We start from the raw sequence: 27,164 nt of genomic DNA on the forward strand, positions 1-27,164 counted from the left end.
TTTATTGAAAAGCCATTTGTTCTTTCGACATACCAGACGAAAAAGATTTTTTTTTTTAGTTTTCTTCTGCTTTTCCTTTTTTTAAAACAAAATAAGTTTTTACCAAAATAATAATAATAAATAAATAAATAAAGTTAAAAAAAAAAAAAAAAAAGCTCAACAAATACACTAGATGGCAATATTTAGTCACAATATACGAAGTCACAAGTCTTTTTTTTCACATTTATTGTTTTTTATTGAAAAGCCATTTGTTCTTTTGACATACCAGACGAAAAACAATTATTTTTTAAGTTTTCTTCTGCTTTTCCTTTTTTTTAAACAAAATAAGGTTTTACAAAAAATAATAATAAATAAATAAATAGATAAATAATAAAGTAAAAAAAAAAAAAAAAAAAAGCTCAACAAATACACTAGATGGCAATATTTAGTCACAATATACAATGTCACATTTATCCTTTAAGAATCACAAGTCTTTCTATCCGTGGATCCCTCTCACAGAAAGAATGTTAATAATGTAAATGCCATCTTGAGGATTTATTGTCATAATAAACAAATACAGTACTTATGTACTGTATGTTGACTGTATATATTCGTCCGAGTTTTATTCATTTTTTTCTTAATGCATTGCCAAAATGTATATATGATCGGGAAAAATTATCGGGAAGTTGATTTACTTCTGTGTTTTTGATCATTGTCTTGTTGCAGCATCCATCCTCTTTTTGGCTTCAACTGTCTGACAGATGGCGACAGGTTTTCCTGCAAAACATCCTGTTAAACTTTTGAATTAATTCTTCCATCAATGATTGCAAGTTGTCCAGGCCCTCAGGCAGCAAAACAGCCCAAAATCATGATGCTCCCTCCACCATGCTTCACGGTGGGGATGAGGTGTTGATGTTGGTGAGCTGTTCCATTTTTCCTCCACACATGACGTTGTGTGTTACTCCCAAACAATTCAACTTTGGTTTCATCATTCCACAAAATATTTTGCCAAAACTTCTGTGTAGTGTCCAAGTGCCTTTTTGCGATGTTTTTTTTTAAAGACAGCAGTGGCTTTCTCCGTGGAGTCCTCCCATCAACACCATTCTTTGCCAGTTTTACATATAGTTGATGTGTGCACAGCGATATTGGACTGTGCCAGTGATTTCTGTAAGTCTTTAGCAGACACTTTAGGGTTCTTTTTTACCTCCCTGAGTATTCTGCGCTGAACTCTTGGCGTCATCTTTGATGGCCGGCCATTCCCTGGGAGAGAAGACACAGTGCTAAACTCTTTCCATTTGTACGCAACTTCTCTGACTGTCGATTGATAAACATCCAGACTTTTAGAGATGGTTTTGTATCCTTTCCCAGCTTTATACAAATCAACAATCCTTGATCTCAGGTCTTCAGACAGCTCTTTTGAACAAGCCATGATGCACATCAGACAAGGCTTCTCATCAAGACTATTCTTACCAGGTGTGTGTTTTATAGTGGGCAGGGCAGCTTTAAACCACTCATCAGTGATTGGGCACACACCTGACTTAAATTGTTTGGTAAAAATTGCTTTCAATTGCTCTTTAGGCAGAGGGTTCACTTACTTATTTTCCCCCTTCTGTCATTGTTTACATGCTAGCCTCATTAAAATATGAAAACTTATAAATGTTTGGGTGGTTTTAGTTAAAGCAGACACTGTTTTTTCATCTGTGTGATTTTGACAAAGATCAGCTCACATATGATGGTGATTTTATGCAGAAATGTTAGAAATTCCAAAAGGTTCAGATACTTTTTCATACCACTGTAAATAAACCTATATAAATTATAATCCAATGTGATGAATTGAAATATCTTAGTTGCAATTTTTTGGGGCATTTTTTATCAGTAGTGTAAACATAAATATTGCAATATCCTTATCCTTCTGGGTTATTTTCTGCCATTGTAGTCTTAGATATCAAATCATTTTCAACTGAGAAGGGTAGGTAGGAGTGACAGGGTAGGGCAGGGCAAGACAGATGAAGAGTGCTGGCGGGAATGAAGCTGTCCTGTCTGGCTTTGCCCCGCCTCCTTGGTTAGCTTTGTTTACCCTGAAAGACAAACACTTAAAGACTAGTAGGTCCTTATTTAGAAAAGAATGCTGGACAAGAAATCCGCACTCGACATGTGAATCCAGAGTCATTTCAACCAGGAAGGCTCATGTTGACATTGACAGCGATAGACGACCAACAATACAATACATACGCCTGGATTGGCAGTGAATACGTTAATAAATCTGTTTTTTTGTTAACATGTTATGCTTTCTATAGGTGAATGAGGAACAATTCTTTTTAAACTTCAAAATAATATTTTTAATAATGATTTTTTTATCTGTTGCACACACACACACTGCTTAATGTGCATTGTTATGCTGTTGTATTTATTTTAGTTGTATATACCTTGGATATACCTTTTATAAACTAGTAGTTCTTTTTATATGTTTTGATGCTGCTGCAATACCTGAATTTTCCCGTGATTGGACCTGATCTCATCTGGATTTGGATCTGAATCAGATCTGATTTAGAACTGAATCTGATCTTGATCCTGATATGATTTAGAACCGAATCTGATCTGGATCTGATCTTGATCCTTATTCTAAACTTATTTTGATCTGGTTTGAATCTGATCTAATCTGATTTTGATCTGGATCCGATCCGATTTTGATCGGAATCTCGTCTTAATTTGAGCTTGATCCTGATTTGATTTAAATCAGAGTCGTTACATTTTTCCTCCTTATTCTACATATTAGATTTATTATTTTTTGCCAGCGAACCCAAGTAGCTGTAGCAGCTGTAGTAGTAGCAGGTAGCTCTACCGATTTCACCGATGAGACGTCGCAACAATAATCACATGACTCCATTATACCAATCGGACACAAGCTTGCAGTTCTAGCTTCACGTTAGCTTGTTCAATCTTTAAAGCACCGTAAAAAATGAAGTATTTGATATAAAGCACTGCCCTCAACATGACTCGAAAGTGCGGATTTTAACTTCTCTCCCAGTTTTTATTCAGCACCGATTGACCACGGAAAACTGGAGATATTATGGACGAATATTTCCTCATTTATGTCATTATTTTCTCTTATTAGAATTCAATGATTTCCCCCGCCCTTTGGCTTAATGTGGTTATGTAATGTGTTATTGTGCATTAACATTATCACAACAGTTCATAAAGATAACTTTGTGCCCAGAAAAAAAATACCATTATTATTTTTTTTTAAATCCAACAAAAATATTATTAGTTACTCACAATGCTACGCATTACTTGAGTATTCTTTTCACCAAATACTTTTTTACTTGTTCTTGAGGACATTTTTTGGCAGTGGCGCCACCAGGGGGTGGCCACCCCTATAAATTGGTTGGCCACCCCACTGGCCACCCCGCTTGCCAGTATATCGTTAGATTGTTGTAGCATCAGTTATGCATTTCATCCCAAATGAATGCATTTATTTTGTTTTGTTAAATGTAAGGCTGTCAAATTAATCACATTAACGGGCGGTAATTAATTTTTAAAAATTAATCACGTGAAAATATTTATCGCATTTAACGCATTCGCTCTACGACTCATTCACGCATTGCCGCAAACAGCATACAATGGCGCCGTCTTACTTATTTACAGAGATAAGAGGCAGAGTGGAGTAGATACAAGCATTCATTGGGGCCGTGCTTTTAATTGGCAAGAGCTTTGTCATCTCTCCCACAGCACATATAAATATTGATTTGAATCTGATCTGCTCTGAATTTGATCCGGATCTGAGTCTGATCTTAATCTGATGTGATTTTGATCTGGATCTGATTTTGATATGATGTGATCTGATTTTGTTATGATTCTGATCTGATTTTGATATGAATCTGATCTGATTTTTACTTAATCTGATCTTGATTTGATTTTCATTGGAATCAATCTGATTTGAATCTGATTTTGATCCTGACCTTAATCTCAACTTGATCCTGATTTCATTTTGATCTGATCTGAATCCGATCTAATCTGATTTTGATCTGATCAGATCTTGATCTGAAGCAAGTCTGAATCTGATCTTGATCCTGAGTTGATTTTGATCTGATATAATTTTGTTCTTAATCTGATCTGGATCTGATGTGGCTCCTGATCTGATTTTGATTTGAATCTGATCTGCTCTGAATTTGATCTGGATCTAAGTCTGATCTGATTTGATCTGAATCTGATTTTGATCCTGATTTCATTTTGATCTGAATCTGATGTGATTTTCATCTGGATCTGATTTTGCTATGATGTGATCTGATATGGTTATGAATCTGATCTGATGTTGATATGAATCTGATCTGATTTTGATCTCTGATCTTGATTTTGATCGGAATCTGATCTGATTTGAATCTTATCTGGACCTGATCTTGATCCTGATTTCATTTTGATCTGATTCTGATTTGAATCTGATCTGATTTGAATCTGATCTAACGTGATTTTGATCTGATCCAACCTTGATCTGAATTAAGTCTGAATTTGATCTTGATCCTGATTTGATTTTGATCTGATACTATTTTGTTCTGAATCTGATCTGGATCTGATGTGGATCCTGATCTGATTTTGATTTGAATCTGATCTGCTCTGAATTTGATCTGGATCTGAGTCCGATCTGAATCTGATTTTATTTTGGTCTGAATCTGATCTTGATTTCGTTTTGATCTGATCTAAATCTGATGTGATTTTGATCTGGATCTGATTTTTATATGACTGATTTTGATCTGAATCTCGTCTGAATCTGATCTTGATTTAATTTTGATCTGATTGTAATATTAACCGGATCTGATTTTGATCTGAGTTTAATCTGATCTGATCATCTAAAGCAGTAATTTGAGAGCACAGACTTCCGCCTAAGCAAGCAAATTCAAAGCATCACCATATTTCTGATGTTTTTTTCTTCTCGTCATATCACCCAGCCTGCAAATTTCAGTTAAATAGCTGCAAGGCAAGGCAAGAACTGACTCCCCTCCCCCCAAAAGTCCACTTTTAGGGTGGGCCAAGAGTCCTTATGTGTGTGAGGAAACTTTCCCAGTGTTCCCTGGCCCAAAAAGTGTTGAGCATTTTTGAAATTTTGAAAGAAATGTCAACTTTAACCTTAAAAAAAAGTGCCAAAATATGGCTACCCTCGAAATGTACACTTTTTTGGCATATTTTACCAGCACCAAGAGTCATGGTGCGTGTTTAGAACGTTTCCTGGCTCTCCCTGCCCAGAAATAGTCATTGCGTAATTGAGGCAGACATACGGAACCAAATACATACCAAGAAGTCTCACCTCCTGGCGGAGATTATAATCATAACCATACATAAATAAATCAGATTTTAAAAAAATGTCATGGTGGAAAACATACAGCTGCTGTAAAGCGAACCTTGGAACTCAAAATATGGCCGCTAGATGACATCATTTCTCTGCAAAATTTGACACTTTTAGTTGGCATTTTGCATGTTTAAAATGTCACATTCTGAAGAAAAGATATGGAAAAAAAAAAAGACTTTTTCCCTCTAAACAAATGTTTATTCCCCACATAAAAATACAAATGTTTTGCAACTAATCATGGATAGGAAAAAATACATATGACAACAATATAAAAATATATATTCATTAAATCTCACCAAATAAAGATAAAATATATATTAATTAAATCTCACTAAATAAAGAAGTAAAAGATAACAGAAAGCACGATTGGTCAGGCTGAATGTCGCAAACAAATACGTTTTTTTAAAAATGAAGAAAAAAAACTACACAAATCTATATAAATACAGACATGCGACACACAAAATACAAAAATATTAGCTGAAAAGTGGAAACAAATATTACAGTGAAAAACACAAATCCTTAAAGAAAACAATACTTATTTACACAGAATACAAGAGCAGTAGTTGAAAAAAAATAAACATAGAGGAAAATTAGAAAACAAATACTTAATGGTTAGCACACGAATGACGACAGAAAAACGTTTACAAAAATAATACACGTAAAACATAAACGTATCAGCTCAAAAACACAAATATTTCAGAAATGATGTTTGTTTTGTCGTTTCGCGCCACGTGGAGAAAGCGGCTAAGCGGATGTGACGTACAAAGATCCACAGACACAACGTGGGAGGATGTCTCACTCTCCTTCCAGTTCTTTCGCCTTCAAAAGAAGCCAAGTCGCTTTACACACTAGTTCAACAGAAGCGCAAGGAGTGTGTCGTCTTTTCAAAGATCTTCCAAATTCAACTTCCGCCGTTTTTTTGTTTTTTTTAAAGCGGAAGTTGAGTGTCACCGGTGTTGCAACTTGTCCGTTCCACCGTTTTACGGTCTGACATGTACACAAATGACACAAGCGATAGACGCCCCGTTCAAACGTATAAAAAGCAGACATTTAACGCAACACGGAATAAGTTGCACTTGAGGTGGCCACGCGTAGCACAACAACGATGGGTGTTTATATTTCCCGACTTTTTGCTATGTTTACTGCCAAAACTCCTGCCAGGATTCTTATGGGTGAGTCAACATTCATTTTTTGTTCATAATTATGATCATTTATAGTATTAGTAGTTGTATGAGTAGTTGTATGAGTTTTCTATTTGAACTGTTTGAGGGACAGTGGTCACTAAATGTAATCCTTAATAGAGCAAGTGACTATTTAATATTATTTACATTTATTTTATTCATTTTTTGGCATGTTCAATGTATTTATTCAGATTTAGCAGCATTGGAAATATAATTATAATTTAAAAAACCTTATATGTACAGTATAGTTTTATAAATTGTTTTTAAGCACTGCAAATTACTGGAGCCCCTAAAGGGACATCGACAGAAATAAAATAAATTTGGGCATTCTCGCACGCACCAGAAACTTATCCGGTAAACATTGGCATTATATAGCATTTAAGCTATTTTTGCTATGGAAGTTAGCCAATTGTTGCAATCGGCTAACTGGCATAGCAAAGATCTGATCTGAATCTGATTGTGATCCTGATCTGATTTTGATTTGAATCTGATCTGCTCTGAATTGGATCTAGAGCTGAGTCTGATTTGACTCTGGTCTGATTTAAATCTGAATCTGATCTTGATCCTGATATGATTTTGATCTGAATCTGATCTAAAACTTATTTTGATCCTGATCTGATTTTGGTTTGAATCTGATCTGCCCTGTATTTGATCTGGATCTGAGTGTGATGTGAATCTGAATTTGATCTGGATCTGAGTCTAATGTGATTCTGATCTGATTTTAATCTGAATCTGATCTTGATCCTGATCTGAATTTGATCCTAATCTGATCTTTATCCTGATCTGATTTTGATTTGAATCTGATCTGCTCTGAATTTGATCTGGATCTGAGTCTGATCTGATTTTGATCTGAATCTGATCTTGACCCAGATTTTGTTTTAATCTGGTCTTGATCAGAATCTGATCTGAATTTGATCTGACCTGAATTCATCTGGATCTGATCTGAATTTGAATAAAAACCAAAACTTTTTTTATAAAATTACCATTTAAAATAGGGGACTTTTGTTAGTTTTGTTTGTTGACAAGTTAGCCATTTGTTGCAATTGGCGCACCAGATTCCTTATTTTTATTTCTGTTGATGTCCCTTTAGGGGCTGTGTAGTAAATGTAATAATTAAGATATAATGAGATATTTATATATACAGTATATTTATATGAAAGAATACAATGATTTGTACACAAACGGATGCATATATCTAAACTAGGGCTGTCAAACGATTAAAATTTTTAATCGAGTTAATTACAGCTTAAAAAATAATTAATCGTAATTAATCGCAATTAATCGCATTTCAAACCATCTATAAAATATGCCATATTTTTCTGTAAATTATATATATATATATTCTGTAAAATAAATTGTTGGAATGGAAAGATAAGACACAAGATGGATATATACATTCAACATACGGTACATAAGGACTGTAGTGTGCATTTGTGCAAAGCGTCTACTTTTTCCAAAGCTAGACAGCTAGTGAACGACGCCTTAATAATCAGACTTCTTCCTTTTTCATCTGATTTATTAATAAAATAGCCTCAAACCATTGTCCTCTTTAGACCGTCGTAAAACTACAAAAAAAAAAAGTACACAAGCATTCCATTAGCAACAAGGTTAGCTTAGCACGCTATACAGGTTCACTAAACATAAACAAAAAGCGTCTCATACAAAAAATATAACATTTCGCTTACTAACATAATATGTGCATTCTTTACAACAACCATACTTACGGACAAATCTTGTCCAAGGATCATATAAGCACAACATTACAACGTAGGCGTCAGCCCGAGACGTCGTGCAGCCATATTGAACTGGCAAGTAAGCAATAAACCATGTCGCAAAGCGACCACAAGAGTTCGCTGTTAGACAGCACAAAAAGCTTTGCTGTAAAACTTAACCAAAAGGCAGAATACAGTCTGAGCGGGACATGTGCGTTAATTGCGTCAAATATTTTAACATGATTAATTTAAAAAATTAATTACCGCGCGTTAACGCGATAATTTTGACAGCCCTAATCTAGACATAAAGAAAAAAAAAATTTTTTTTTCAATTGAAAAAAATCCGCGATGGACTGAGGACGTTGAAGTTTGAAGCGTGAAGTAGCGAGGGATCACTGTATTTTTTAATTTTACAAACAATTGCCAATGAGAGTGAATTTAAAAAAAATGTTATTTATGTATTTTTTCAAGATTTTTTTTTTCAAATAAAAACATTAAATAACGTAATTAGGTTTTTTTATGTGGGTAGAATCTCACAAAAAAGGACACTTTAATCCATTTGGAATTTGTTAAATAAGATTCAAAGAGAGGGGTGCGTCAAAAAAAACCTTTGAAAATTTCTCATCAAAATTTTTGCATTTTGAATGCTTATAATGTCAAAATTGGTTGTCACAGTGGGTCTGGATGCGGCGGGTAAAACCACTTTGCTGTACAGGATGAAGCTGGCTGAAGTGGTCACTACTATCCCCACAGTGGGTACGTCTATAAATCCAAAAATTCATTTTGCACCCCAACAAAAAATCGGAACGTTGATAAGATGATCTTTTTGTGTGCAGGATTTAACGTGGAAACGGTGGAATACAAAAACATCTCCTTTACCGTTTGGGATGTTGGCGGTCAAACTATCATCAGACCACTATGGAGGCACTACTACCAAAACACCAATGTATGTACACACGATGCACAAGGATGAGTTAGGGTTTGTGTAATGTGAACGCAATACAACAGAATGGCAGATAAAACACATACTGTATTTACTTTGAGTTGCAGCTGGAATGATTTAACAGTAAAAGGAATGGTCATTCGCCCTTCCCAGTCTTAACGGACTGGACGTCTAGCGTCGTCGGTGGCGGCCAATTAGTTTAAAGAGAACCTTACTAAGAGCTCCATTGGAATATCTGTTCAGGGTATCATCTTCGTGGTGGACAGCAACGATCCTCACAGGCTGAAAGAGGCCTCCGAAGAGCTCCACTTGATCCTGGAAGAGGACGAGCTGAGAAACACGGCTTTGCTGGTGTTAGCCAACAAGCAGGACCTCCCTCGCGCCATGACTGTCAGCGAGGTCACCGAGGGTCTACGCCTGTCGGGGGTCGCGCAGCCGGTGAGTCATAAGTCGTATCACGTCGTGGAACAAGAAGCGTAGACTAAACCCGAGGGTTTTTTTAAAATTTGGATTGTCTAAGAAGTTAATAAAGAGGGCAAGGAATGCCAAACAAAATTAAACCAATATGTAAATCTGCCATAAAATGTTATTATTTTACTATTGATCTCCTTCAATAAGGATTTTTATATTTTCTATTTAAATTTTTATTTAATCCAAAATTTATTTATTATTTAAATGTTGTCATAGTTTTATTAAAATGTGCCTTAAATTACAAAGTTTTTCCCATTTTTATTTCTACATGTATTTATTCCTTTTTTTTAAATATACATTTTTTTTCATTTTCAAAATTTCAACATTTATATTCCCAGTTTTTGTTTTGATTTTATATATATATATATATATATATATATTTTTTTGTAATGATTTCATTTTTTTAATCTATATTCATGTCAACATTGATTCCAGTTTTATATTTCAGTTTTTATTCATTTCAAAAGGTTTATTTATTTAAACTTCATTAATTTATTATTAAAATGTTTTATTTTTTTTATTTATTTAAATATGTATTAAATTGCTTTTGTTTTCATTTACATTTTTATATCTATACTTACTTATTCTAATTTTTGTATTTTATTTTTATTTCATTTTTAAAATTTTATCATTTCTTTATTCCATTTTTTATTTTGATTTTTATTTGTTTTTGTTAATGTAATGTTCATTCATGTGTAAAATTAATCGATTTTAATTTTTCATTTCAAAATGTATTCTAATTTTTATATGGTTTGATTTATTTAAACTTGCATCCATTTAATCTTTTTAGAATTTTATTAAAATTTTCATTAAATATAGTTTTTTCCATTTTTATTTCGATATGTATTTATTCCAATTTTAATATATTTTATTCTGATGTATTTCATGTTAAAAATTTCAATATTCAATTTTATTTATTTAAATTTATATTAATTTTTTTTTCTAGTATCTAGGATAATTTATTCCTGTCAACATTAATTGATTTCAATATTTCATTTAAATTTTTATTTATTTATGTCTTTATTAGTATTTTTATATGGTTGAATTTATTTATTCAAACTTGCATTCATTTATTAGATACATGTTTTTAGAATTTTATTTAAATTTGCATTAAATATTTTTTTCCACTTTTATTTCAGTAATTATTCCAATTTTTATGTATTTTATTCTTATTTAATTTTTAAAATTTCACCATTTGTTTATTCCTTTATTTTTATTTTATAGTTTTTATTTGTATTTCATTTTCATTCATGTGTAAAATTAATTTATATTTGTATTCATATAAATGATTTTTTATTAAAAGTTTTCTTTTTTTTTTTTTCCAATTTATATTGATTTATTTCACTTTGTGTTTATTTGAACATTAACTCATTATTTTCATTTTTGGTCACCCCATTGCCTTTGCGCAGCTTTAAATCATTTGCTAACCCCACCCAGTTCAAAATAGATCGGACGTCTATCTCCGTCAATGGCATCCATTGACTATAACCACTGTTCTTGTGTGCAGTATTACATTCAGGCTTCCTGCGCAGTGAGTGGATCGGGTCTGGTCGAGGGTCTGGATTGGCTCTCCAACCAGATTCTGAAGCAGTTTTAGCAGAAACGTTGTGAACTTGTTCCTGCCTCGGTCCTTACCTTGCCAACATGGCGGCCTTTGCATCGTCCCCAACAACATGGCGGCTACTCAGAAGAGGTTCTTGTAATAACATTGGTTATGTTATTGCAAAAAAGCATTAGCACTGTTTGATTACATTTGTGACAAATGCTTGATGGGTATTTTTATATTTGACGCTCTTAAAAGCAACAAATCGACTATGGATGGAAACATAGTGACATCTTTGAGTTGCGTTAAACTTCCTGTGTTCGGTATGGGAAAATAAATGATTGTACTGTATGACTTTTGATTTTAAAGCAACACTTGGTAACTTTTCAGTTTTGGTCGATTTTAGCACCACCGGTGGACAAAAGCGGTAGTGTTTTACCTTAAGGAAGACGGCATTCCACCTGAGGACCAACGGTGCGTTTCCCATGAGGACCAGCGCACACCCGCACAGTGTCGTAAAATCATCAATCAAAAATCTTTCTCCTGGTCACCAGTAGAAGGATTAAACAACATTTCTCTTTCCAGCGGCTGTGTGAAGGATGAAGTAATACGGTAATGAATCCAGTTGTGGCTAAACAATAGCATATGACGGTTAGCAACCATGTTGCTGATACACCCCACCCGAAATCGTCAGCGCTGACGAGTTCGGTTGAAAGCCAGACCAATGTTTATTCTTTTTTCCCTCCTCAGACAAAACTTTTTGTCTCTTTTGTTGCTCTGCCATCTGTGCAGAATTCACGCGAAAGCGTTGGCATCGACTTCCGTCTTTATAATGAAAGGGGGAAGTGAAGTATGCCCTGAAGCAGTCAGCACATTTATAGTTTTTTTGTGTGGCAGGGTTCCTCCTCAAAGTTAATAAGTGATACAGAACCACTCAATATATAAAAGAGGTGTTCAACTAGTTGTCAGTCAACGCATTTTCACAAATGTTATGAAAATATTTTATAAAAGTTGAAAAGTTGCCTAGTGTTGCTTTAAGTGTAGGATGGGGATGGCAAATCATGAATTAATGTTTTTTTGTGTGCGTGTTTCTGTACTCTACTGTGGGGTTAATAAAGTGCAATATAATCTGTGTGATACGAAAATGTATTTCAACCGTGCAATACAATAAAACAAACATATCCTACAATGTACATTTTGTCACACATTGAATTTGAATTAAAAAGAAATATTTACAAAAGGCAATTTAATTAGAAGTTTAAGGGAAGCTAACATGTTTTTTTTTTTTTTTTAAATGGAAAATAGTAATAATAACAAAAAAATACAAGTTTCCAATTTACGCTGATGTCCGCCATTTTGGCTCAATTTGATCTTGATCGACATCAGCGCCACAGTGCCGTCATTTCCTATAATTATTACTAATATTTTGGACCTAACTTCTGTTTAAACCCTATGAAAACAAAATATCAATTCATATTTACAATAATACGACAAAAAAATGTCAAAACTTAAGTTTGCAAAGGCCACCATTTTGGCTCTAGGTCTACTAGTTCGAGACTAGTTCCGAGTCGGAGCCACAATGGCGCCCTTTCCTCTATAACCCAAATATCCAATCAAAAGCTTCGACACTTTGTTCGTCCAATCATTATCCTGGAGGTTTTCATCTATCCAATCGGAATCCAGTTGACACAAGGCGAAGTCATTTTCTGGCTGTTGTGGTGAATTCCGCGTTGCCTCCCCCCTAAAAAAATCTCCAAAGTGGGAGTTGACGGGCTAATTTCTCGTCTTTTTTCTGGTCTGTTGTCACCTATATTCAAGCAGAAGCCATGCCCGGGATAGAGAAGCTACCTCTCGAAGAGACGTTGGAGGACAGCCCGCAGGTGAAGTAGAAAAAAAGACGCACTGACTTGTCAAGCTTAACGTTTACGCGCTAACGCTAGCAGCTCTAGCTTGATGCTACGCTAAGAGTAGTGTTTGTCAACAGCTACCCGCATGCTAACCGCTAGCAGCTGGACGTTTTCACACTAAAGTTGCGCCAAAATATCCGATTCTGGAAACCGCCACGTCAGTGGTCTTTTCCCTTATTTCGGGTCATTTTTACAGGCATGCCACTGTGTTATTGTGTATTAAATGGGAGCGGTGGTCGGACAACACCTGTAGTGGTGACGTCACTCAACTTCCTGCTTTGAACTAACTCACTGGCGGCTATTGACGGTGTAAAAATCTGCTTTTACATTGACCTCACAGTAACTAGCATGATACCAATTACAACACTGAAACTATGGAAACCCATCAACAATCTCCCAACTCTTCTAACAGCTGTAAATGTTATTTCATTCACTGATTGGCTGCTGTTGACATGGATAGACGTCCAATTTCGCCCCTCCCATTCAAAATGATTTGCATGTCTGTCCCCTGATCAGATCACGTTATTTTCAGAGGCTCACAATCGGGTATAAAAGTGTATTTTTTTGTTAGGTATTAACTAATTGGCTGCCATGCTAATATAATGTTTTGTCCGTTCCAAGACACTTTGACTTGATCATGACTCGTTTTTATTTATTTTTTTTTTTACAATGTATCGAAAAGCTGATATATGGTGATACTTTGTAGCCTAAAAGGTTATTGATATGCTTTCACCAAGAATCACTGTAGAGTCACTGTTTAATACTAGAAAACCCAGCAGAGGCCGACTTGGCCTTTCCCAAGACAAACACTCCTAATATTCCCGAGCAATGGCCGATTTGGCCTTTCCACCGTGACTCATGTGATAGTTTGTGTCAGTTAAAGTCAATCTACATTTATTTAATTACATTTATATATGAACTTTGACACTTTTTACACATTTTTTAATTCACTTCTCCTATACTCCACACATAACGACAGAAAGAATGGCCCAAATGTGTACATTGTTTTGAAGAAGAAAAAAAAGCGTTTTAGAACTGTAATTTGAGTGTAAAGCAGGAATTGTGTCTATAGTTTAGAAGGACTGAATCAGGGGCATGGAGTATGGATTGTGGTCATTGTTTCTGAAGTTAAAGCTGTAATGTGAAGTAAGGTTGGCCAACCATGTTTTTGAATAATATCAATGGCTAAACAGTTATAAGCATATTTTCATTATTTTTTTTAACGCAACCCTCCCAGATTCTTTGTTTAACCCATAGCAACGCCCTTGACAACGAAAATGCTTTTCTTCGGCAATCTTCGGAAATTACGTCACACCGGGAAGTGCGAGGGAAGTCCGCCATAGAGCAGTATTGTTTGTTGCATTGCTTCTCGGTAAGATGCCACGGCGGTGTGTGGCGATGTTTTGTTCTCACTCAAACGAAAAGTTGTATAAGTGGCCAAAGGATAGCAGGGCACGTAAATGGACATCTTTCGTTCGCACGAAGCGAATGAATTTCATGCCATCATCGAGTAGTGTTCTCTGCTGCAAACACTTCGAAGATGCCTGCTTCCTTAACCGGTCTGCTTATGCTCAAGGATTTGCCAAAAAGTAAGTGTGATTTTTGGATAGATGACTGATGACTTTGTCAAAGCAGAGCAGCCAACTGTTGTGGAATGAACAGTAGAAGCTAGCGACGTTAGCCGAAAGTTAACTCGTGGCAATCCCCGATCATAGTTATTGCGTGTTGTTGCTAGGTTAATCGTGTTTAAATTGTGCGTCATCTACGATATTGTCCGAAAGGGTTAATCCACTGTCAATCGGGAAAGGGGTGTGGATGTGCACATAAGCGGGTTGGCGCCGCGGTAATTCACGGTTACGTTGCAGTAAGAGACACACACCGCCGGTGAGTTTGTGCACATTTATTTGTATTTTTATTATGTATTTCCACCTTTATGCTTCTAGCATTGCATTGCATTTGTACGGTTTGGCGTTTCTTTCACGGTGATCGCTTGATAGCCTTCTAGTTTGTTTCGCGAGAGCCGCTGACAGGGGATAATTTAGCGTGTTGGCATTGAGTCAATCTCGCAGCGAATCAGCGAGCGTGCAGGTCACGCAGTGAATCATGGGAAATGTGGTCTCGGGACAACACTGAAGTGGTGGTTTGTAATCTGTTCGCTAGTGTGAAAAAACTATATTTCCTCACACCATTAGACGCCACTTTGTTTTCTTATTGTTGCCACAATAAAGTGGAGAAAGCCATCGACGACTGTGATATAGTGGGTATTATTTAGTTGTAATACGGGAGTTCACCAGTAGTGGGTACGCATGTCATTTAGATGTGTTATTGTTTGTGCCTTACTCCTTGACTAAAAGAGAGAAAGGTTGTTGTTCAGAGTCACTTGGCAAGATGTTGAGTAAAGTTGTAAAAGCCAATAAAGGTGTTGTGTGGGTCACTCGGTCAAGATATAACGACGACTCATCTCCTTCTTTCCCCCCAACGTTTTTATATTATTATTTTATATGCACGAGAGCTGCCGGATCTGCCAAAATGAACATGAAGTCTGATTATTATTTTTTTAACAATGTCATCAGATAGACAAAAACATAAAATTATGTGCAAATGCCAACAGCCTATATTTTACCAATGTTGTAATCTCGATGGGTCTTGTATCCATTCCATGTCAGGTAGTCTAGGCACATTGTTTGCATCCTGATTAGCGTCTGGCTAATACATGTTGGGTCCAACATAAAATTCCAAGCTCCTCTTCTTCCTCCAACTCTTCAAAAACTTGGATCTCCTCCCTTGCGCTCGATCTATCGCTTATATCACTGTTTGAATCATTGTTTGAAGGGCTTTGTATGGCGGCCGTATGTATGGAGGTGCCATCGCGTTCCCGGTGTGACGTATCACTTCCGTGTTCGTCCCCTTTCAGGCAGGATTTTGAGGCATTTTTGGGTCACTTCCTGTACATTTTGGATTATTTCTCGTTGATTTTAGGACATTTCTAGGTCACTTAATGTTTATTGGTCACTTCTTATTTTTTGGGGGGCACTTACAGTGGGGAAAACAAGTATTTGATACACTGCCAATGGGTTTTTCCCATTGGCAGTGTATCAAATACTTGTTCTCCCCACTGTATGTTCGCTTTCTGGTTATTTTAGGACACTTTCTGATGATTTTGTGGGTATTAATTTAAAGGGAACCACGGATAGAAGGACATGTAGTTCTTAAAAGATAAATCTCAGTACGAGTTAGAGGCGTGCAAAATTTCCGATTCCTAGATTATTCGCTCTTCGGCCGTGGAAGATTTGAGAACGATTCACAAACATCCAAATTCCGATTATTGAATTATACAAGGTAAAACACAGCGCGGTTTTCAGGACGCAATGAGGAACGGACCGAGAGTACATATCATGTTCAACTCATGCCGCTAGATTTAAAAAAAACAAACAAAAAAAAAAAAAACGACAACAATACCTGACTGCGGCCGTCAGCCACTACAAACGGCGCCCAGTTGCTAGTTGCTACAAACATACGGCAACATTCGGCTATGGTAGATATCACATATACCAAGAACTAGATGCGAAATGACAGACTTTCCCCCGCTTGTAAACAGGTGCCATCTTAAAGCAGTAGACTTGTCTGTAATTTCAATACACCACAAGGTATCAATGGCGAGTTTGAAATTAATTAGGCCTGAAACCCCTAGACCGGGGCGTAACAGATCAAGCCAACGAATGTGTTTTGTCCCTTGACTGACGCCGTAGTTTTCCTTTAATCCACAGTGGGGTTCAAGGCAACGAGAAAGGAGAGTGGACACAGGCGTTCAGATTCGTAGCTCGCGCCGTTTATTGGCATAAGCTTCGGCAACAGTAGCCACGTTTACATGCTGACTTTTTTTCATACCGATTCAAATCATTCCGAATGGAAATTTCACATCAGCTGTTTACATGTCACTTCATTTATTCCGATCCAGTGTTTACATGTGTCTGCCTTTATTCCGAAAGGACGTTTGACAACTGCCGTCTGACATGCGCAGATTAATCAAAACAAAGCGTCACGTTGCAAAACATGGAGATCGATCGTCAGATCAGCTGCTGTTCTAACTTTTCGAGTGGAAACAAAACTTCAGAATGACACGCCGTTCATTTAAAAAGTTGTGTGGGTGCGCTGTGCGTGTGCTTGGAAGCCATGTTGCATGTGACGTTACTTACGTCACCAAGTGACGTCACCACGTCAGTACGGAGCATGTGCAGAAAGAACGCAGCCAGACACCATTCCGCTTCCCTGTTTACATGATATAATTTTACTTCTAATCGGTTTGGGAAAAGGAATATTCCACCCCTGTGAATCGGAATGAAATTCCATTCGGTTTGGGCCTGTTCATTCCGAATGAGGTGTTTATATGGAACACATTTATTCGGTTTGAACAAATATTCCGATTGAAATTGGAATATTTGGCTCCATGTAAACGTGGCAAATGATAAGTATCATATAGTGAAAATACAACAAAAATGTATCCCTCAAAAAATAATGTTCTCAAAAGGAAAAGTGCTTCATTCTGTATTATTATTCTCACACAGTTAAAGAACAATGCAAGGAGAGCTAGCATTCACAAATTCACAATCAAAGTAGATATGCAAAATACACACAAAACTTACTCAGACTTTGGTCAAACTCTATTTAAACATTTCAGCAACTCGTTTAGCTCAACAAATACACTGGATGGCAATATTTAGTCCCAATATACAAACTGATGCTGGGAGGCATGATCAGGAATCTTGTTTGTTGTGAAGACAACACTAAATGAACGTAAATCACAATAGACCCGCACTAAACAGGAAATTACAGCGTCAGTCGAGGGACAAAATGCATTCATTGGATTGATTAATTTAAAACTAGCCATTGACACCTTGTGTCGTATTAAATCACTACCTTACATAAAGAGTGACACCGTGAAGTACGGCAGCGTGGCCATGTGAGGTCGCCACCCTTACAAATTTAATTCAAACGAAAACATTAATATCAAATTATTATACCTTGTTCTAACATTTATCTTTTAAGAACTAAACTTTCTATCCGTAGATCCCTTTAACAGGTCACTTCCTGTTCATTTTAGGGCATTTACAGGTTACTTCCAATTGATTTTGATTTTATTTGTTTTGGGCACTCATGTTCACTTTCTGTTGATTTTGGGAGATTTTCTGTTATAGTGGAAAATTTTGCTAGTTACTACTACTTCAACAGCTGTCACTCATCGTTAACTTTGAACAAGCAGCAAACTGCAGTGCACTGATGAGCATAAGCGGAGTTTAAGGGGGAGCCAGGCCACCCTCGGTGGCCGAAAAGTCTCATTACATGTAATTGACTTACAAGAAAACAAACAACAAAAATAAATGAAAAGAACAAAAAAGATTTTTATAATGGGTCAAAATTATTTTTCGAACAGATCATGTGACTAGTACCTTAGACGGTCATTTGCTTTGCATATTATTTTCCCCAAAAAATAGGGGAGGGCAATTTTATTTTAATTTAATTTTGTTTTTTTCTTTGATTGAAAATATTTTTTTTTACGATGGAAGCAACTTTTTTGGGGATTGAATGATTTAGACACAAAATGTCCTACCCATAATATGGCCTAAACACAAAAAGGATTGCTAAAATCAAAGAAAACGTTTTTTAATGAAAAATTAAGTTTTCAAATGCAAATTTTTGAGTCTCAAATATTTTTTCGCATTCAAAAACTTTTTTATTATGATTGAAATTTTTCTTTTTTTCTTGACTGAAGTGATTTTTCTTTTGAAAATATATATTTTTTTGTGTGAAGCAACTTATTTTTTGATTGAGTAATAAATATGTAAATGTCCTAGCCAAAATGTGGCCCAAACACAAAACAACATTACTTCAATCAAAAAAATTGCTTCAATCAGGAAAAAAAAGTTCAAATAAAAATAGCTCTCAAATTAATTTTTTTGAATTTCAAACTTATTTTTGCATTTGAACACATTTTTTAGATTGAAGTAGCTTTTTTTTTTTTAATTGAACATATATATTTTGATTGAAGCAACTTTTTTTTTATTGTAGCAACTTTTTTTTTGATCGAATAATGAAGACACAAATCTACCTCCATATGGCTCCGCCCAGGGGATACAATTTTTGACTGAGGTAACTACATTGGCACGGTACCGGCTGGCGTACCATATTCAGTGGATGATGATTTTGGCTAGCAGCCTGATTTAGAATTCCCCTCAAGAATGATGGGAAACAAGAAAACGCTCATTTATTATTATAAATATTCTTGTAAGTTAATTTTATTGCTGACACTGCGTTTCAGTCATCAACATGTTGTGACCCCCCCCCCCCCCCCGCCCCGCCTAACTCCGCCTATCTCCGCCTATGCTGGTGAGCAAGAAAAGCAGCAAGAGGGAGAGTGAAGACTGTACGCGCATGGAGCAGAGAAACATAAATACTGTATATTTCTTATTTTAAAAACCCGATCCTTTTAGTCTATTCCGATCCTCTTAAAAATGACTCAATCAACCGGATTTCCAATCACGTGATTGGATCTGGACATCTCTTATTTCGATATACAGTCCCTATACTGTGAAGTATGGAGGGTGGGTCAGTGATGCTGTGGGGCTATTTTGCTTCCAAAGGGCCTGGGAACCTTGTTAGGGTGCATGGCATCATGAATGCTTTGAAATACCAGGACATTTTAAATCAAAATCTGTTGCCCTCTGCCCGAAAGCTGAAGATGGGTTGTCACTGGGTCTTTCACCAAGACAATGACCCTAAACATATGGCCAAATCTATCCAGAAATGGTTCACCAGACACAAAATCAAGCTCCTCCCATGGCCATCTCGGTCCCCAGACCTTGTTTTGTTGGCAAAAGGGGGGTTGTACAAAGTATTAACACCAGGGGTGCTAATAATTGTGACACACATTATTTGATGTCAAATAATTATTTCTTTATGTGGAATTTTTTTCCCCACTGAATAAAAACACTTGTATTGAAGTTTGGATTTTTCTCATTTTTTCCATTAAGGTCCCATATTATTTAGAAAAAAAATATTAGAAGCTAAAAAACACATAATTATTAAAAACCCAATAATTATGGAGGGCACTGTTTTGCCCAACCCTACCGTCACTAGCAGCCAATGAGCTGGAAATGACTAAAAATATACAGAAATTGTTTGTTTTTAGACACGGTCTCTGCTGGGTGTGTTCGAGGAGGACACGGCGGTTATGTCCAACTACTGCACCATGCTTTATCAGGCTATGCACAGGATTTTTGATGCCCAGGTAAGCAAAAAGACGCACACCAGTACATTGGAATGAGCGGCCTCGCTAATGTTTTGTGTTTTGCAGGTCGAGCTGAGCGCCGCAACACATCTCGCCTCCACTTTGCTTAAAGAATACGACAAACAGGTTTGGAATTATCTTGTTTAATCAACGTGTTGGCGCTGTCTTATGAAGGAAGTTTTCATATGGGGGAAGGGGAAATCACAGTGGCGATGATGTCATGCGTTTTCTCTTTGCTAATATTTTTTTCAATTAAAAACATTTAACATCACACGGTAACATATGGCTCCTTTTTTTCTTAACATAACACAGTAATCCTCTCTGTAGCGTTTTCCTTTAGGGGGCGATGACGAAGTGATGAGCTCCACTCTGCAGCAATTTGCGAAAGTCATTGACCAAGTGTGTGGATGACGCATTGCATCTTTTTTGTTTGTTTGTTTTGACCTTACATTCAAATGTCCTCTTCTTCTCGGTGGTATTTTTTGGTTTCTCCAGCTAAGCTCCTGTCACGCCGTCCTGTCCACCCAGCTGGACGACGCCATGATGTTCCCTATAACGCAGTTCAAAGAGCGAGACCTCAAGGGTATTTGGGAGTGAAATGTTCTATCCAGTCATGTTTAAAAGCAAAAATATGACGGTTGTTTGTTTTATTTCTGTCTATGCAGAGATCCTAACGCTGAAGGAAGTCTTCCAAATGTCCAGCGATGGTAAGTTAGCTTCCGGCTAACATACACAAAGATTAGACAAATGAGAAAATACGTAAATCTTAGAAAATGAAAAAAAAATCATTACAGCAAAAAAATAAATAAATTGCATGATTAAGTTTGTTAAAAATAAAAACTGATAGTCAAACACCAAATATAGAAGTATATTTCTTTGGGAAAAAAAATGAAAATATTAGAAAAATAAAACAAATATTTACAAAAAAAAAAAATAAAGAGGTCAGAAGAGCAGACTTCCATCTAAGCATTACCATATTGGGTACCGTAGGCACTTCAAGTCTGAAAGAAGTTTTTGTGAAATTCCTTTTCTGACCTCTTTGACCTCATGACCCAAACCTTTAATCATCTCTTCCATTTCATATTATAAAATATTATGTATCATGTATCATCAGTTCGCCTATAATGTCAGAATCCGTTCTTGAGTTATGACAAAATCTATTTGACCTCATGACCCCAAAATTTATTCACCTCTCCAGTTTCATATTATAAAAATATTCTGAAAATTTGATTGTGATTCCCTTGTACATTCTTAAGTAATGGTGAAATTCCTTTTCTAAACCCGTGGCCTTTGACCTCATGACCCCCAAATTTAATCAGCTCTTCCATTTCATATTACAAACATGACCTGCAAGTTTACTAATAATGAGTTAATGAGTTATGAAAAAAATCATTTTCTGACCTCTTATGACCCCAGATGTAATCACCTCTTCTGTTTCATATTACAAACATATCCTGCAATTTGGATCATAATCCCTTCATTCATTCTTGGGTTATGGCAAATTTCCTTTTCTAACCCCTATGACCTTTGACTTACTGACCCCAAAATTTATTCGCCTCTTCTGTTTCATATTATAAAAATAACCTGCAAATTTGATAATAATGCCTTAATCCGTTCTTGAGTTATGAAAAAAAATTCTTTTCAGACCTCTGTGACCTCATGTCCACAAATTTAATAACCTCTTCCGTGTTATATTACAAACATATCGTGCAACGTTGATCATAATCCCGTTATTCATTCTTGGGTTATGGCGAAATTCCTTTTCTAAAGCCTGTGACATTTGACCTCACGACCTCAAAATGTAATCATCTCTTCTGTTTAATTTCGCCACCCATGAGTCATCACCTTATCGTGGTGGAGGGGTTTGCGTGTCTCAATGATCCTAGGAGCTATGTTGTCTGGGGCTTTAAGCCCCTGGTAGGGTCACCCATGGCAAACAGGTCCTAGGTGAGAGGCCAGACAAAGTATGGCTCAAAAAGACCCCTTATGATGAGCAAGATTATTGAACCCCAGTTTCCCTTGCCCGGACGCGGGTTACCGGGGCCCCCCTCTGGAGCCAGGCCTGGAGGTGGGGCTCGAAGGCAAGCGTCTGGTGGCCGGGCCTGTCCCCATGGGGCCCGGCCGGGCTCAGCCCGAAAAGGCAACGTGGGTTCCCCTTCCCGTGGGCTCACCACCTGTGGGAGGGGCCAAAGGGGTCGGGTGCGTAGGGAGTTGGGCGGCAGCCAAAGGCGGGGGCCTTGGCGGTCCGACCCCCAGCTGCTGAAGCTAACTCTTGGGACATGGAATGTCACCTCTCTGGCAGGGAAGGAGCCTGAGCTGGTGTGTGAGGCAGAGAAGTTCCGACTAGATATAGTCGGACTCTCCTCCACACACAGCTTGGGTTCTGGTACCAATCCTCTCGAGAGGGGTTGGACTCTCTTCCACTCTGGAGTTGCCCATGGTGAGAGGCGCCGGGCAGGTGTGGGCATACTTATTGCCCCCCGGCTTGGCGCCTGTACGTTGGGGTTTACCCCGGTAGACGAGAGGGTAGCCTCCCTCCGCCTTCGGGTGGGGGGACGGGTTCTAACTGTTGTTTGTGCTTATGCACCGAACAGCAGTTCAGAATACCCACCCTTTTTGGAGTCCTTGGAGGGTGTGCTAGAGAGCGCCCCCTCTGGGGACTCCCTCGTTCTACTGGGGGACTTCAACGCTCACGTGGGCAATGACAGTGAGACCTGGAGGGGCGTGATTGGGAGGAACGGCCCCCCCGATCAGAACCCGAGTGGTGTTCTGTTATTGGACTTCTGTGCTCGTCACGGTTTGTCTATAACGAACACCATGTTCAAACATAGGGGTGTCCATATGTGCACTTGGCACCAGGACACCCTAGGCCGCAGTTCGATGATCGACTTCGTAATCGTGTCATCGGACTTGCGGCCGCATGTTTTGGACACTCGGGTGAAGAGAGGGGCGGAGCTGTCAACCGATCACCACCTGGTGGTGTGTTGGCTCCGATGGCGGGGGAAGATGCTGGCCAGACCTGGCAGGCCCAAACGTATTGTGAGGGTCTGCTGGGAACGTCTGGCAGAATCCCCTGTCAGAAAGAGTTTCAACACCCACCTCCGGCAGAACTTCTCCCTTGTCCCGGGGGAGGTGGGGGACATTGAGTCCGAGTGGGCCATGTTCCGCACCTCCATTGTTGAGGCGGCCGATCAGAGCTGTGGCCGTAAGGTGGTTGGTGCCTGTCGTGGCGGCAATCCCCGAACCCGCTGGTGGACACCAGCGGTAAGGGATGCCGTCAAGCTGAAGAAGGAGGCCTATCGGGCCTTTTTGGCCTGTGGGACTCCGGAGGCAGCTGACAGGTACCGGCTGGCCAAGCGGACTGCGGCCTCGGCAGTCGCCGAGGCAAAAACTCGGACATGGGAGGAGTTCGGTGAGGCCATGGAAAACGACTTCCGGATGGCTTCGAGGAAATTCTGGTCCACCATCCGGCGTCTGAGGAGAGGAAAGCAGTGCACTATTAACACTGTGTATAGTGAAGATGGTGTACTGCTGACCTCGACTCGGGACGTCGTGAGTCGGTGGAGAGAATACTTCGAAGCCCTCCTCAATTCCACCGACACGCCTTCCTTTGAGGAAGCAGAGTCTGGGGACTCTGAGGTGGGCTCTTCGATCTCTGGGGTTGAAGTCACTGAGGCGGTTGGTAAGCTCCTCTGTGGCAAGGCCCCGGGGGTGGATGAGATCCGCCCGGAGTTCCTAAAGGCTCTGGATGTTGTGGGGCTGTCATGGCTGACACGCCTCTACAACATCGCGTGGACATCGGGGACAGTGCCTCTGGATTGGCAGACCGGGGTGGTGGTCCCCCTTTTTAAAAAGGGGGACCGTAGGGTGTGTTCCAATTATAGAGGAATCACACTCCTCAGCCTCCCCGGTAAAGTCTATTCAGGGGTGCTGGAGAGGAGGGTCCGTCGGGAAGTCGAATCTCGGATTCAGGAGGAGCAGTGTGGTTTTCGTCCCGGCCGTGGAACAGTAGACCAGCTCTACACCCTCAGCAGGGTCCTCGAGGGTGCATGGGAGTTCGCCCAACCAGTCTACATGTGTTTTGTGGATTTGGAGAAGGCGTTCGACCGTGTGCCTAGGGGAATCCTGTGGAGGGTGCTCCGGGAGTACGGGGTACCGAGCCCCTTGGTAAGGGCTGTTCGGTCCCTGTACGACCGGTGTCAGAGTCTGGTCCGCATTGCCGGCAGTAAGTCGAATTCGTTCCCAGTGAGGGTTGGACTCCGCCAAGGCTGCCCTTTGTCACCGATTTTGTTCATAACTTTTATGGACAGAATTTCTAGGCGCAGCCGAAGCGTTGAGGGGGTCCGGTTTGGTGACCTCAGCATTGAATCTCTGCTTTTTGCAGATGATTTAGTGCTGTTGGCTTCATCAAGCCGTGACCTCCAACTCTCACTGGAGCGGTTCGCAGCTGAGTGTGAAGCGGTTGGGATGAAGATCAGCACCTCCAAATCCGAGACCATGGTCCTCAGTCGGAAAAGGGTGGAGTGCCCTCTCCGGGTCGGGGATGAGATCCTGCCCCAAGTGGAGGAGTTCAAGTATCTTGGGGTCTTGTTCACGAGTGACGGTAGGAGGGAGCGGGAGATCGACAGGCGAATCGGTGCGGCGTCTGCAGTAATGCGGACGCTGCACCGGTCCGTAGTGGTGAAGAAGGAGCTGAGCCGAAAGGCAAAGCTCTCGATTTACCAGTCGATCTACGTTCCTGCCCTCACCTATGGTCACGAGCTTTGGGTTGTGACCGAAAGAACAAGATCCCGGATACAAGCGGCCGAAATGAGTTTCCTCCGCAGGGTGTCCGGGCTCTCCCTTAGAGATAGGGTGAGAAGCTCGGTCATCCGGGAGGGACTCGGCGTCGAGCCGCTACTCCTCCGCGTAGAGAGGAGCCAGCTGAGGTGGCTCGGGCATCTGGTTCGGATGCCTCCCGGACGCCTCCCTGGAGAGGTGTTCCGGGCATGTCCCACCGGCGGGAGGCCCCGGGGACGACCCAGGACACGCTGGAGAGACTATGTCTCTCGGCTGGCCTGGGAACGCCTTGGGATCCCGCCGGAGGAGCTGGTTGAAGTGGCTGGGGAGAGGGAAGTCTGGGCTTCCCTGTTAAAGCTGCTGCCCCCGCGACCCGACCCCGGAACAAGCGGAAGATAATGGATGGATGGATGGATGGATGTTTAATTTCACAAACATATCATGCAAGTTTGATAATAATGCCATAATCGGTTCTTGAGTTATGACAAAATTCCTTTTCTGACCTCTGTGACCTGAGGACCCCAGATTTAATCACCTCTTATTTTTCATATGGCAAACATATACTGCAACTTTGATAATAATCCCTTAGTTATGCGGAATTCCTTTTCAAACCCCTGTGAACTTTGACCTCATAACCCCAAAATTTATTCACCTCTTCCTTTTCATATTAGAAAAATAACCAGCAAATTTGATAATAATACCTTTATACATGAAATAATGGCGAGATTCCTTTTCTAACCCCGTGACCTTTGACCTCAAGACCCCAAAGTTTAATCACCTCTTCCGTTTCATTTACAAACATATCATGCAAGTTCGATAATAATGCCATAATCCGTTGTTGAGTTGTGAAAAAATTTATTTTCTGATCTCTGTGACCTCATGACCCCAAATTTAATTCCGTTTCATATGACAAACATATCCTGCAACTTTGATCATAATCCCTTCATTCATTCTTGGGTTATTGCGGTATTCCTTTTCTAACCACTGTGATCTTTGACCTCATGACCCCAAAATGTATTCACCTCTTCCATTCTATATTATAAACATACCCTGCAAATTTGATAATAATCCCTTTATTTTTTTATTTGTAGCAAAAATCCTTTTCTGACCTCTGTGACCTTATGACCCCAAACTTAATCACGGTTTTAAAAAAAAATCCTGCAAAATTGACAATAATCCCTTTCTTTGTGCAGGAGTTATCTTGAACAGAAACGTACTATTTCAAGTAGGGGTTGTGACCTTTGACCTCATGACACCAAAATGTATTCACCTCTTCCGTTTCTGAATAGAAACATATCCTACAAGTTTAAGAATAAACCATGTATTCATTCTTGAGTTAACATACAAACATACTAATACATTTTTTCTCTGTGACCTTTGACCTCAATACCCCAACATTTAATCACATCTCATTTCATATTTCAAACATATCCTGTAAGTTTGATAATTCTATTATTCGTTCTTGAGTTCAACACAGAGAGACAGAAACGAATATGTAAAATAAAATGTTAATGTTAATGTTAAAATAACAGAAAGTAATAACTAAAGTACTGAGATTTTTTTGGAAATGTCAAAGCAGAAGAAAAAAGCCTAACGCTGACACGAGCCGCCTAAAACTCTTAAATCAGGTCACACTTCAGTAACGCTTCCAAACTGTAGAGGGAGCTCCTCACTCAAAACACTGTCCTCGCCACAGATCATGACACGGCCATCAACCGATATAGCCGCCTGTCCAAAAGGAAGGATAACGACAAGGTTAGCGCCTCAAAACGCGAGACTTCCCGCAGTGCCGCGCGAGAAGCTGACCCGTCGCTTGTAACGCAGATGCGCGCCGAGGCTGTTGAGGACGTCTACACATCTCGCAAGAAGCAGCACCACACCATGATGCACTACTTCCGCTCCCTCAACACGCTGCAGTACAAGAAGAAGACGGCGCTGCTGGAGCCGCTGCTGGGATACATGCAGGCGCAGGTGCGCGCTTTGCGATGTCCCAAAATGGACGCTCGGTGGTTGATGTCTTTCC

The 27,164-nt window shown here is 39.1% G+C and overlaps 2 protein-coding genes across 2 annotated transcripts in view; both read left to right on the top strand.

Moving 5' to 3' along the window:
- Positions 1-6,301: 6,301 nt before the first annotated feature.
- LOC130921405 (uncharacterized) lies at positions 6,302-12,351 on the top strand. Its single transcript, XM_057845244.1, has 5 exons — positions 6,302-6,492; positions 8,889-8,969; positions 9,050-9,159; positions 9,400-9,594; positions 11,135-12,351. The coding sequence occupies exons 1-5, from the start codon at positions 6,426-6,428 to the stop codon at positions 11,222-11,224; spliced, it is 543 nt and encodes a 180-aa protein (XP_057701227.1). The 5' UTR covers positions 6,302-6,425; the 3' UTR covers positions 11,225-12,351.
- A 514-nt stretch (positions 12,352-12,865) lies between these two features.
- appl1 (adaptor protein, phosphotyrosine interaction, PH domain and leucine zipper containing 1) overlaps positions 12,866-27,164 on the top strand; it is a 38,664-nt gene continuing 24,365 nt past the window's right edge. The window contains exons 1-8 of the mRNA XM_057845236.1: positions 12,866-13,050; positions 20,264-20,362; positions 20,429-20,488; positions 20,690-20,761; positions 20,858-20,945; positions 21,028-21,069; positions 26,838-26,896; positions 26,966-27,112. Coding sequence (XP_057701219.1) covers positions 12,997-13,050; positions 20,264-20,362; positions 20,429-20,488; positions 20,690-20,761; positions 20,858-20,945; positions 21,028-21,069; positions 26,838-26,896; positions 26,966-27,112 — 621 coding nt within the window. The 5' untranslated portion in view covers positions 12,866-12,996. The remainder of the gene's footprint in view (positions 13,051-20,263; positions 20,363-20,428; positions 20,489-20,689; positions 20,762-20,857; positions 20,946-21,027; positions 21,070-26,837; positions 26,897-26,965; positions 27,113-27,164) is intronic.

Source organism: Corythoichthys intestinalis, chromosome 9 (genome assembly GCF_030265065.1).
Source record: "Corythoichthys intestinalis isolate RoL2023-P3 chromosome 9, ASM3026506v1, whole genome shotgun sequence".
NCBI classification, from domain to species: Eukaryota; Metazoa; Chordata; class Actinopteri; order Syngnathiformes; family Syngnathidae; genus Corythoichthys; species Corythoichthys intestinalis.

Bases quoted from the DNA above. Each gene is read 5' to 3' on its own strand.
- LOC130921405 (XM_057845244.1), top strand. From the start codon at position 6,426: ATGGGTGTTTATATTTCCCGACTTTTTGCTATGTTTACTGCCAAAACT. The intron at 6,493-8,888 runs GTGAGTCAACAT...TGGTTGTCACAG, and splicing joins TCCTGCCAGGATTCTTATGG to TGGGTCTGGATGCGGCGGGT. The intron at 9,160-9,399 runs GTATGTACACAC...ATATCTGTTCAG, and splicing joins ACTACTACCAAAACACCAAT to GGTATCATCTTCGTGGTGGA.